The sequence below is a fragment of the Sapajus apella genome, unplaced genomic scaffold (genome assembly GCF_009761245.1).
Source record: "Sapajus apella isolate SASKATOON/1434 unplaced genomic scaffold, GSC_monkey_1.0 scaffold2, whole genome shotgun sequence".
Taxonomy (NCBI): Eukaryota; Metazoa; Chordata; class Mammalia; order Primates; family Cebidae; genus Sapajus; species Sapajus apella.
The window spans coordinates 68,651,177-68,664,543 of record NW_022436942.1 but is presented as its reverse complement, the minus strand read 5'-3'; the positions used below and the strand labels follow the sequence as shown (position 1 = coordinate 68,664,543).

General features: G+C 41.7%; 2 protein-coding genes across 8 annotated transcripts in view; one reads left to right on the top strand and one right to left on the bottom strand.

Annotated features, from left to right (window-relative positions):
- Window positions 1–7,186, top strand: part of PPTC7 (protein phosphatase targeting COQ7) — a 49,770-nt gene extending 42,584 nt beyond the window's left edge. Inside the window, exons 4-6 of the mRNA XM_032239378.1 lie at window positions 864–987; window positions 2,008–2,137; window positions 3,338–7,186. Of these exons, the coding sequence (XP_032095269.1) occupies window positions 864–987; window positions 2,008–2,137; window positions 3,338–3,396 (313 nt within the window). The 3' untranslated portion in view covers window positions 3,397–7,186. The remainder of the gene's footprint in view (window positions 1–863; window positions 988–2,007; window positions 2,138–3,337) is intronic.
- Window positions 7,187–8,785: 1,599 nt separating this feature from the next.
- The window catches only part of RAD9B (RAD9 checkpoint clamp component B), a 37,837-nt gene continuing 33,255 nt past the window's right edge, over window positions 8,786–13,367 (bottom strand). For 6 of the 7 annotated variants that reach the window (XM_032239292.1, XM_032239278.1, XM_032239300.1 and 3 more), the window contains one exon: window positions 9,699–10,342. In XM_032239292.1, coding sequence (XP_032095183.1) covers window positions 10,214–10,342 — 129 coding nt within the window. In that variant the 3' untranslated portion in view covers window positions 9,699–10,213. Of the gene's footprint in view, window positions 10,343–13,367 lie in introns of all 7 variants that reach the window. The other variant, XM_032239308.1, reaches the window with a different exon arrangement.

Below are 13,367 nucleotides of genomic sequence, written 5' to 3'. Positions count from 1 at the left end.
GATGAGTGAAAAATGTGAATAAGAGAGGGTGGGCTGGTCCAGTGGCTCACACCTGTAATCTCAGCACTTTGGGATGCTGGGGCACACTGATCACCTGAGGTCAGGAGTTTGAGACCAGCCTGGCCAATGTGGCAAAACCCTTTCTCTACTAAAAATGTTTAAAAAAAAAAAAACTAGCTGGGCATGTTGGTGCATACCTGTAATCCTAAAAGCACTATCTTACATGCCTGTAGTCCCAGCTGCTTGGGAGGCCGAGACAGGAGAATTGCTTGAACCTGGGAAGCAGAAGTTGCAGCGAGCCGAGATTGTACCACTGCACTCCAGCCTCGACAACAGAGTGAGACTTGTTTTCAAAAAAAGGAAAAAAAAGGATAGAATGGAATTTGGCTGTAAAGAATTAGGAATAAAGGCTCATTTCTGCTAGGATTTTAGAGGTGTGTTAGATCTGACTCAGAAGAGAACCCTCCCCCCTTAGCCACTTGTGACTAATTATTAGACTTGGCTTTACTTGGTAGTTACAGTTAAGATTTTGAAACATTTATATTAGAGTTTTCAGTTAACTGTTTTCAGGGTTGGAAGTTTCAGAATGATTTTTTTTAAAAATTGACTCCATTGGGAGGCTGAGCCAGGAAAATTGCTTGAACCTGGGAGGCAGAGGTTGCAGTGAGCAGAGATTGCACCATTGCACTCTAGCCTGGACAACAAGAGCAAAACTCTGTCTCAAAAAAAAAATTGACTCCATTATTATAAATCAGTTTTTCTTGCAGAAGTCTTACTGCATTGAAAAATAGTGCCTGTAGGACATTTTGACCCCATCTCTAAAGGGCCTTCTTAACTTTGTCCCTCCCCTGTCCTTGCCACAGTCCGGATGCTGCTGATAGCACGTCTTTTGATGTTCAGTTAGGAGATATTATCCTGACGGCGACAGATGGACTCTTTGACAACATGCCTGATTATATGATCCTTCAGGAGCTAAAAAAATTAAAGGTAATTAACTCAAAGGTTAGCTCTTGGGAAGAGTGACCTTCTCTGGACAGCTGTTTATTGATTCAGTTGCATTAGCTCTTTATAGTTTTGGAAATAACTATTTTATGAATTTCAGGAAAATAATAATAGCTCTGGTCTTTCAAACAGTTGTAAATGGAAATACTCATAATTGGAGTAATTGTAAAAAGAAGCTTCCTACTCAGGTTTTTCACAGGCTGGTAAAAGTAGGAAAAATCTAGATGAGGACATTTCTTGTTTGTATCTTTATTTGTATTTTAATGGTGTCTAATGGTGTTGGGTCCTGGTTGTCTTTTTCTTCGTTTATTCTAACATACCAACAGGTGTTCAATCAAGCAAAGCTAAGAAATAGTCATGCCAGAGCCAGCCAAGGGCAGCAGGCCGCTAGAGGCCTCAGTGTGACCGGAGCCGCCACCAGTAAGCAAATAGTTTAGGCTTGTCCCATAGAGAGAGGAAGGAGGTGAAAACTAGGCTTTCCATTTTTTCCTGGCTTTGTGAAGCATTCCCATTTTGCAGATGAGGAAGCTGGAGCAGCAGGGATAAGGGTGTGCCCCAAGATTACACAGCTAGACAGGAATATCCTCATGATATAAAATTCTGAAGGTATCTTCACTAGAGCAGTTGGCAACTGTTACTTGGAGAGCAAACTGGGGTTGGCCAGCATGTGTTCCTGAGCAGGGAGACTTTTGAGGTCATCCTTCAAAGGCTATCAGAAGCTTCCTTTTCAATTCATCCTATTTTAGCAAGACTACCTTTAGAATTTCAAATGGGAATAAAGCAAAAATGAATATTCAAACTTTAGGGCTCAACGCCACCATAGCAAAGGACTTACTGATTGATATCATGTGTAGACAGCACTGGTGTCTTGTTCATATTAGCCAGGGCATAATGTTTTAATATCTTTTCTAACTAGAATAAAACTTAAATGATGGAAAAAGTGGTTAGATAAATGTTACTGTCTTGCACATTATGGTAAAATAACTTCCTCATGCTTTATCTTAGAATTCAAATTATGAGAGTATACAACAGACTGCAAGAAGCATTGCTGAGCAAGCTCATGAGCTGGCCTATGACCCAAATTATATGTCACCGTTTGCACAGTTTGCATGTGACAATGGATTGAATGTGAGAGGTAAGCATTCTTTGGGAAGGTCATAGGGACTGGCTAGGGACATGGTGTCAGTAGAGTGGAGCATTGTGAGCTCTGTGTGAGACTGTGGAGGTGTCCTCTCCCAGCCAGGCTGTGCACTGGTGGCTTTCAGCAAGGTCAGGAGGGTGAGAGCTAGTGCATGTCGTCATGTCTTCCCCACACAGGATGCCCTTCAGAACCGAACCTCATTGGCTGCAGAGGAAGGCGGAACCTGAAGCCTTTTATTGCCACCACTGCAGTGCTTGGACCTGAGCCCAAAAGGCCTCCAAGCACTGGCCAGAGTGCCTGGACATTCCTAACAGTTTAACATTCTGCCTCTCACGTGGCTGACATTTCACTTCTCCCTTCCTCTGGCTTTGTGGGACTCAACAGTATTTGCCTGCCAAATTGCCACAGCAAGGTTTGAAGAGGGAAGCAATGTGAAACTGCCCTTGAAGAGTTGTCCTATCTACTGCATGATGTGTGACTTTGGGAGCAGGCCAGTGGCTCTGTCTTAGGGCTGGGATGACATGTTGGTGCTAGCGTATCAGAACTAGTAGAATTAGTTTCTTATTGATATAATTTTATGATATGTAAAACATTTCTTAGCCGTCCAGGAAATGTTAAAATAGAAAGAAGTGCATGCCATAGCTGCTTGGCAGATTAGAATACAAGGCTATTCCTAGTTTCAAAACATTGGATATGTTTGTCTAAATTAGGACTGTGGGTAGAAGCATGTAACTTTCTCGTCAGATTCGCTATGATTGATGTGAACAGAGGGTGTGGTGGCCATTTGACAGAGGTCCTATTGTAAAGGAGCAGGGAAGATTTTTTTTTTTAAGCTTCAGTTTTGTGTAATTTCTTGGCATTTTGTTTAACTGTTTATCAAATATTTTTTTCTTTATTCTACTAGGGTATATTGACAAACCAAAACTGCCTGGAATGCAAACATTTGTCTCCCAGGACTTATTTAAGCCCACATTTTTTATTGACTTTTCCTTTGAAAATACACTAACAGGCCGGGAGTGGTGGCTCACGCCTATAATCCTAGCACTTTGGGAGGCAGAGGTGGGTGGATGACCTGAGGTCAGGAGTTCAAGACCAGCCTGGCCATCATGGTGAAACCCCATCTTTTTTTTTTTTAATTTAAAAAGATAAAAAAAAAAAAGAAAATACACTAACAGGTTTTCATTTTCATTGTAGGTGGAAAGCCAGATGACATTACCGTCCTTCTTTCAATAGTGGCTGAGTATACAGACTGACTAGCCAAAGTGTCAAGTCCTGCCTTCCCTTTCATCGTCCCAGATTTTCCCTGCCATGTGTGCTGATCCTGCTGGCAGGACCACATTTCTTTGCCACTGATCTCAATGGCCAGTGATGTAAGTCTTTTGCCCGTCTTTTTGAGACCCGTTGAGATCTTTATTGAGAACCACTACTATCATTCACTAGCTCATATCTGCCGGCAGCAATTGAAGAGATCCAAGATTTGAAGATTGGCCTTCATTTCTCGATGTTCTTTCCATGATGGAGATGGAGGTGTTCAGCGCCACCATGGCTGTTACTTTTCAAAAGTAGTTGAAGTATTGAAAATTAGTAATGTTGGTAAAGTGAATTCAGAATCCTAGTGTGCTAAAGGGATTGTAAAAGTCTAACGCAAATTGTACGTAATGATACATCTACTAGAAGCATACATTATTCATCAAAAGAAATGTTACATGTGTACTCCACAGGCATCGTCTTTGTTATAATGATTGGTGTGGCTTTATGTTTATGTTATAAACTCCTATTTTTCAGGGGCTTATGATTCTGCTCTAAAACATGCTCTGGGTTATAGTTTTGATCCCAGAGCTTTTTTGTTACAAATCGGGAGAAAAATCCGTTTTAGTTCTATGGATGCAAATATTTCATGCTTTTAAGAAGATGCTTAATTGTGTTCCTGTGGTTAAAGTTTGGCAGTTTCTTGATTAGTCCACATCACAGGCTGAGGCCTGATCTCCAGGAGGGATGGGGGAGACACTTTACCAATATTTTGTTATGGAAATACTATTTACGATTGTAAAACCCCTCAAAGCCTAGAAATTTAATGTTATGGCCGAAATTCTACCTAGTTGTCTGACAGAATGCCCCTGAATGAGAACTTTAGGCCCAAGGCCTGAAGAGTTGAGAACAGACAGCTGTAACTTTGAATTTTGTTGGTTTTCAGTGGTTATGCTACCTACCCATATTCGTACTCTCAGACCTTTTGCTTTCTATAGAGCATGCACCAAATCCAGTGAGTCCATGTGGAGAGAGCACTGTGTGCAGCGGCAGCAGCACAGATGTCCATGAGGAAAACTCCCAGTGATGATCTGACATTTACAGTTACCCCACACGGAAATTTAGGGGTTTCTGAATCAAGCTTAATGTTTACAGTTTCCGAATAGCCATTTTGCAGTGTATAGTTTCCTTACAAAACTACCCCACATTCAGTTTTCCCATTATCTGCAAGCTCAAACTTATTTTTAAGGTTTGTGTACAAGTTGACTGCTGTAAAGATATATATTTTTGGGTCGGTTTTTTCCTTCATTAACTTGGTGGTAGAAAAAAATATATACTTAGAAATCCTTAAATTAAAGCCATGTTTTATATATAAGTCAGGTAACATTGGTGTATAGATGAGAATGCAATTAAACCTGATGAGAATCTACTTGAGGAGAATATAGAAAGTCTTTTTCTCTAAAGGAGATACTGACTCCCTGGTTTATTGCATTAAAATTTATGTTTGAGGTTACCTCAACTTGTTTTAAAAGATTTTGTTTTGTGAATTTGTACTGTATATTTGAGTAACTGTCAAGCTTTTATTTAAAATTGTTTAACATGTACCATGTACATGTCATTACTATATTTCAATGCATCATGCTTGTAACAGGCATTTCATTTATAATAAGAATGAGTTATTCATTTGTAAGCCGTTCAGTAATTTATCTACTATTCCTAAATTGGCATAATGTTAGATAATCTATTTTGAATCACCTTTAATTACATGTCAGAATGCCTTAACTACCCTAACTTGACAAAACAGAATTCTTTGGTAGACGAGGTCGGGGTGGGGTGGGGGGTCTGGAGGAAGACTCTATTTAAGGAGAAATCATCATGCTGTGATAAAACACAGAAGCATGAGTGGCAAGTGGCAGAGTATTTATTTTGCACAAACTATTTGCAGTCTCTGTGTATTTAAGAAATAAAGAAAGTTGCATCCAGAAGGGCTTTGTTAGAAGGAATACGTTTATATTAGGACTGACAACTTCAGCTCTTTTGTTTAGGGTTTCAATTACTTTTGGTAAGAGGTATGTAGCCTTATGATCTGGATATATTTTCATTTTCCAACGCCCACATTTAATTCCTGGTAAGAGCAGTGCTCGTCAAGTTTCTGGTTTTTCTCTGCTCTCATTTAACCTGTCAAACACAGTCTCTGTGAAGCTAGATTGGTGGTATTTTATACAACTCATTTACTCAGCTTACCTTTTTGAGAAATGATTGTTAGAAACTGACACTGTTTGTTCCAGTGATACTGAAAGTAGTGAGGCAAGAATTGAGTTTCACAGGGGAACTGACTTTGGATCTGGTCTATAGATAGTGACATAAAATATTTTCTCTATTTTCCCCTGTTCTTTTTGTGTTATGCACTTAATTTTATGACTGCCGGGGGGGGTCAGTTGGAGCACTGCTTAATAAGTATCTCTCCTCTCAGTGGTCAGAGGCTGTGTTGGACCCATAGAAGAACTTTCTAGGCCACAGACCCAAGCCTCCCTGGGTTGTTACTGTGCTGTACCACATGGTGGGTCTGATTCTGAACCTGATGTGTGTGTAATGGTATTTTAAGTCAAGCAGCGTGCACACGCATGCATGTGCACATATACACACACACTTGCCTCATGTAATGGACTTTTATAACAAAAGATAAAATTTGGATTTCTAATTTACAAATGGCAAATTACTTATCCCTCTCTGGATGCACCAAAGACCAGTAAAGTTTATAGCTTTTCCATCTATATTTATAAAGCAATACTGTATTATAAAAATCAATATTTTTATCACATGCTTGAAATTTTTATTTTGTTCTGTTTTAAAATGTGCACTCTAAACATATCAGAATCTTATTTCTTCCTATGAACTTAAGCTGCCTGCGCACAAAAAAAAAAAAAAAAAATTTACCAAATGGAGTTGCAGTAGAGTCCATAGGCTCTAAAAACTAAAAGAAGAAATGGGATGGGGGGGAACAAGTTATTTGTCCTGAGTTACTGTAATTGCTTGACATGGTTGATGGGTACTAAATCACAAAAGAATCCATTCCAGGTGTGCATGTCTGGGGGTTGGGTCGTGTCTACATTAGAAACTCGGTTTCAAACTTTGCATGATGGGAGAGTGTCTTCTCCTGTCAGCTGCATGTGTTCTGGATAGGACAGTAGTCCAGAGACGGAAACCACCTTCAGTACCACTAGCCCACCACACCAAGTAACAAGGCAGGAATCGTGGGAATTTATTGAGTCAGCTTTGAGTGTTTGGGAGAATGCAAACAAGATTGGCTAGAACTGTAAACGTTTGTACTTTTGGACAAGTTCATGGTTCCTTGTCACCTTATACTAGCTGTCTTTGGTAGAAGCTACAGCGTTCAGTTTCTCTGGAAACGATCACATTTGTGCATTTAAAAAATTTTACAGTATCAAAAAACCAAAATCTGCTTATAAAACATGAAGCAGAACATATTTGGATTCTATTTTTTAAAAATTAAATTCTTTGCAAAATTGAACTTCTCAACTAAAAAGTGTCCGTGTCAAAATTTTAACTGTTAACAGGTAGTTTGTGGCAAAGATGGCTAAATAATGAAGCAAATTAGAATCTGTGTATACTAATGAGCTGCTTTTTTCTGTTGAGACTATCATTATTTGTCTTATTACCCAAGAGGCAATTACCTGAATTTGGATGTCTGAATTATAACTTATGCAGGAATAGTTCTGTAAATACATTTAAATAAACTGTAAAGATATTTAATAAATATAGTATTTATACTAATCTGTGTACTCCTTTTGGTTTGAGTAGTAGTAACTGAGACACCAGCCCTTGACACTGAGTTTGTTGGTCTCTATCAGGTCCTCATTTCCAAGCCTCCTAGTCTTCCCAGCAGTGAATATGTACTGCCACTCTAACTGCCTCCAACTGGTTCACTATTCAGTACATCAGCTTAGCTTCCTCAAAAATTCATTATGATGGACTGGCAACTGAATGTAAAATATAGAAGTTTTTCCCAGCTGAGGCTTTGCACCTTCCATATAGTATAGAGGGAAGCTACAAAAAAAATTTGGTGCACAATCGTGTTGTTTAACAACAGAGATGTTCTGACAGATGAATCCTTAGCAATTTCGTCATTGTATACTGACAAGCCTTGATGGTCTAGCCTACTACACATCTGGGCCATATGGATAGCCTATTGCTCCTAGGCGACAAACCTGTATAGCATGTTACTATACTGAATACTGTAGGCCATTGTAACACTACAGTATCTGTATATCTAAACACAGAAATGGTTTAGCAAAACTACAGTATGAAAGACAAAAAAAAGGGTACACCTTCATAGGGCAACTCCATTATTTTATGGGACCACCACTGTCTGTGTGGTCCGTCTTGACCAAAATGTTATGCAGCACATGACTGTATTTCAACTTAGCACTCTGTATCCAAATTCTAAAATCCAAAGTGCCTGGATAATTTTTGCATTTTTTGTAGAGATGGAATCTCACCATGTTGCCCAGGCTTGTTTTGAACTGCTGGGCTTAAGTCATCTGCCTAGCTGTGACTCCCAAAGTGCTGGGGTTACAGGTGTGAGCCACCACACCCTGCCAGTGTCACCCCTGTAATCCCAGCACTTTGGGAGGCCCAGGTGGGTGGATCACCTGAGGTCAGAAGTTCAAGGCCAGCCTGGCCAACAAGGTAAACCTCATCTCTTAAAAAAATTAAAAAATAAGTAGTCCATTGTTGCATCCAGGCTATTACTGGTGATGATGCTTTCAAGACCTAAACCCCTCTGATTCATTCATTTCAATGAATCATTTCAATGAAATGAATGAATCGGAAACTTTATCCTCAACAAAGAGACCTACAGAGTTACTGTTGTGTATAAAAGCTCTCTGTGAGGCTGGGCACGGTGTCTCACACCTATAATCCCAGCACTTTGGGAGGCCAAGGCAGGCAGATCGCCTGAGGTCAGGAGTTTGAAACCAGCCTGGCCAACATGGTGAAACCCCATCACTACTAAAAATGGAAAAATTAGCTGGGCATGGTGGTGAGCACCTGTAATCTCAGCTACTTGGGAGGCTGAGGTAGGAGAATTGCTTGAACCTGGGAGGTGGAGGTTGCAGTGAGCCAAGTTGAGGCCACTGCACTCCAACCTGGGCAACAGAACAAGACTCCATCTCAAAAAATAATAAAGAAAGCTGTCTGTGTAGGCATTTGCATTTGTTAGAAATATCAGAAGTTCAGTGTTAATTCATCAATGTAAGCATGAGATACATAAATCTTCAGCCTACAATGTGAAGGACTTAGTTGAAATTATGTGGGCATTGCCAGTTACCATAAAAAGCTTGGTTAACACCCATTTTCATTCACTAAGGAACATCTTGGGATGAACTTGAGTTTTTATTATGTTATTGTGGGTAGCTATGACTCATTACTAAGCTACAAGAGCCAAATTCATTCTGGTTTCAGTTAGAACCCTATTCACAGTTCTAAAGCATGCTAATCTACTCAGCCACCTTTATGTATTTCTCACAAAGTCTAAAGTACAATTGCTTGCCAGTTAACACTTCCTTACGGTTTGAAGGTTGTAGAAACAATTAACAATAAGATGTTACAAAAGTCTCGTTTGTCAGGTTATAATTGACTGTAAACAGGTTTGGGGGAGGGAGAGGCACACATCATAAGACATTACATAACAATGTTTTGTGCCAGATTTTTTAGTCCATTTGTGCAGGTAAAAAGCTAACTCTTAAAGGGCCAAAGAACAGACATTTGTCTTCCACCTTTTTCTACTCCAAACTCAGCTGTCTTGGCAGTGGAGGATACTGCTCTATGTCAGATAATACAGAAATATTTGGCATCACTTCCATTAAATTCTTTTCTGCATCACACTGAAAAATCAAAAATCACATCTGAAAATCAGAACAATTTGCGGTTAGGAAATAAAATTTTACAATCTATAAAAACACTACAGGCTGGGCACGGTGGTCAAGCCTGTAATCCTAGCACTTTGGGAGGCTGAGGTGGTGGATCACTTGAGGTCAGGAGTTCAACACCCGCCTGGCCAACATGGCGAAACCCTGTACTAAAAAGACAAAAAATTAGCCAGGCATAGGGTGCACACCTGTAATCCCAGCTACATGGGAGGCTGAGGCAGGAGAATCACTTGGACCCAAGAGACAGACATTGCAGTGAGCCGAGATTGTTATTACTGCACTTAAGCCTGAGTGACAGAGCAAGACTACATCTAAAAAAAAAAACAAGTGAAGGTGACTATATATAATTTTTATTCTTGATCTTTTTTCCAGCGTTTATTCTACTTAAAGTCTTAAAATAAAAACAATGGACAAAAAAGGCCATGGTATTACATGAGAAAACTAAAATCCAAATGTTTGCAATCAAATACAAAAGATACCTGACGACAAATCACAAAATTCCATTTCAAGCCATCTTGAAGCACTCCAAATGGCTGAATAAAGTTTAAATACCTTTATAAAACTAACTAGCAAAGATGTTAAAAGTGCTAGGGTGAACGTACACTGAATTGAACTCTAATGGGCTTTTTTCTTTCATAGAAAACCTTTCTACCTCCGAAGTAGCATAATGGATTTAAAGCAAGTTACATACACTTGACAAGCAGCTATTTCTAGATCTGGCTGTTGTACGAGATGATGTGGTTTTAATGCCCATCCTCCATTCCAAGGAAGTCTGGAACAACCTCTTTAAGACACTAAACATGCAAACTCGTGCTTGAGGGGCAAGTGAGCCGGTCACTGGGCTGGGGGCCAGCTCAGCCATCATTAAGCATTAAGATAAAGAGAAACTGCCATTATTCATGTCCTCTTCACTGTCACTTGCTCTTGCCAGACTGTCGAAAGGGTGGTTGAAGTGTTCTTGCTGATCAGAAGAAACTGCTCCAAAGAACATACAAGAAAACTGGAGGAAAAAAAGGAACTGCGATGTTGATTCCAAAGAGAAAGTTTGCTCATTAAATGCTCCAGGTGACAGCCTCCCTCAGAAACCTGACCAGTGTTATATCCCTGTCTTTGCTGCTGATGGTTCACAGAACACCCAGAACCTTCATTATTGGTCCAACAAGTCCTAAAACCAAACCCTTCCCTGACTTCAAAGGCACACAACAATCCAGTTTGGGATCAGTGGTCTGCTGTTGACTCCCCTCCTGAGCCGTCAAAGCTTCCACCACGATGTGAGAGGCAGAGGTCAAGGAAGCCTCCATAGGCCACTGGATGAATTAATCCATCTTCTTCCCTTCCCCTCCTGCTACTGCGGTAAGCCACTCTTCCAGGTTAAAGCCAGTCCTTCCCTCCCTGTTCTGCATCCCAGGCCCCTAGGATTATTAGCATTTCCAAATGCTCAAATGCCTCTCATCTCTACTTTACTTTTTTATTTGTGATCAGGTCTTGCCCTATTGCCCAGGCTTCAGTACCATTGTGTGATCATGGCTCACTGCAACCTCAAACTCCTGGGCAATCCTCCCACCTCAGCCTTTAGAGTAGCTTTAACTATAGGCATGCACCACCATGCACAGCTTTTTTTTTTTTTTTTTTTTTTTTTTGTAAAGACGGGGTCTTGCTATGTAGCCCAGGCTGGTCTCAAACTCCTAGCTTCAAGCAATCCTCCTGCCTTGGCCTCCCAAAGTGCTAGAATTACAGGCATGAGCCACTGGGCCGAGTCTTCTTTAAAATACAGAAATAGCTGGGTGCAGTGGCTCACACCTGTAATCCCAGCACTTTGGGAGGCTGAGACAGGTGGATTGCCTGAGGTCAGGAGTTCGAGACCACCTGGCCAGCAGAGTGAAACCCCATCTCTACTAAAAATACAAAAAATTAGTTGGGTATGGTAGTGGGTGCCTGTAGTCCCAGCTACTAGGGAGGCTGAGACAGGAGAATCACTTGAACCCGGGAGGCAGAGGTTGCAGTGAGCCGAGATTGTGCCATTGCACTCTAGCCTGGGCAACAAGAGTGAAACGCCATGTCAAAAATAAATAAAACACAGAAATAGCCTAACTCATCCCGTTTCCCCCTTCAGTTACTGGTTTATCTCTACTGTAGAGTTGTCTACACTCACTGTCTCCATTTTCTTATCTTACTCTTTAATTCTACTTAAAAGCTTCTCTAGGCTGGGAGCGGTGGCTCATGCCTGTAACCCCAGCACTTTGGGAGGTCGAGGCAGGTGGATCACCTGAGGTCAGGAATTCAAGACCAGCCTGGCCAACATGGTGAAACCCCATCTCTACTAAAATACAAAAAGTTAGCCAGCATGGTGGTGCACACCTATAATCCCAGCTACTTGGGAGGCTGAGGCATAAGAATTGCTTGAACCTGGGAGGCAGAGGTTCCAGTGAGCCAAGATAGCACCACTGCACTCCAGCCTGGGCAACAGAATTAGACTCTGTATCAAAAAAAAAAAAAAAAAAAAGCTGCTCCCTCACTGACCCCCATGTTACAGAAACATGGTCACCAGAATTCACCACATCCTTAAAGTCAGGGCCTATTTTCTTTTTTTTTTTTTTTTTTGAGACGGGGGTTCGCTCTTGTCACCCAGGCTGGAGTGTAATGGCGCGATCTCGGCTCACCGCAACCTCCGCCTCCTGGGTTCAGGCAATTCTCCTGCCTCAGCCTCCTGAGTAGCTGGGATTACAGGCACGTGCCACCATGCCCAGCTAATTTTTTGTATTTTTGGTAGAGATGAGGTTTCACCATGTTGACCAGGATGGTCTCGATCTCGACCTCGTGATCCACCCGCCTCGGCCTCCCAAAGTGCTGGGATTACAGGCTTGAGCCACTGCGCCCGGCCAAGACCCATTTTCAATCTTCCCCACTGATACTCATTCTCACACATCTTTCTCATGTTACGCTCTACTGGCTGCTCTCAGCCAGCTCAGCCAGCTTGCCCTCTTCTAAGTAGCCTCTGAACTTGGATTTCTTAACCTCAGCACTGCTGCCATTTAAGGCCCTATGAGTCTTTGGTGTAGAGCTGTCCTGCAGGGAGGAAGATGGTGGGCGGCACTGCAGGTCTTTACCCACTACATACAAGTAGCACTCCCTTAACAGATCCAAAACTTATTTATCATCTTATTAAGCCCTGAATCTACTTCTCCAAATCTAAGTCCTCCCCGGATACCTTTTTCCTTAACCCCCATAACTATCCATCACCAAGTCCTGCTAGTTTTGCCTCCTAAATGAACTATTTCAGCTGCCTCTCTCCACTTCTCATCTAAGGAATCACCGTCTCTTAGATGCTACAATTGGGCAACTATTGCCTCACTGAAGCCCATTTTTCACATAACACTAGCAGCTAGAGTCATCTGGTAAACATGCAGTTCTGGCAGCCCTCCATGGTAACGCCATTCAAATATTTTAAATACCCAGGTAGCCTGGCTGCTTACACAGTTTCCAGGACTCTCCAATATGATCTGGCGCTTACCCTAGCCTCCCCTTGTGTCATTGTCTCTCTCTGGCTCTGACTTCCAACCACAGTGGCCATCCCTCAGCTCTTTCAAGCCCCCAAGCTCCCTCCCCTGCCAGGGCCTTTGCACTAACGCCCTCCCTGAGCTCCACCCCCATCCCCATGCCCTCATCTCTTCCAGCTCAGCTCAAACATCAGTTTCAAGGGGAAGACTTTCTGACCTGGATTAGGGCGTGACTATGTTATACCTATGTCATACCTAGTCCCAATACCTGATACCTGCCCTAGTCTTTAAACGAGTTGAGGAAGCTTATTTTGTTCATTGCAGTACCCCTCAAATGGCTGTCTAGGACACAGCCGTCAAGAAATACTTGGAGCTGCACAGTACCACAAGAACAAATGAATAAGCCCTGTTCTTGGGTCATCGTCATGTCTCAGAAGGTGAAAATGCCCTCTGCAAAGATTGCTTTGCAGCTGTTGAACCTGCACCCCAGATAGCTGTGATACTGGCTGTGGTAGGTAGGATAATGGC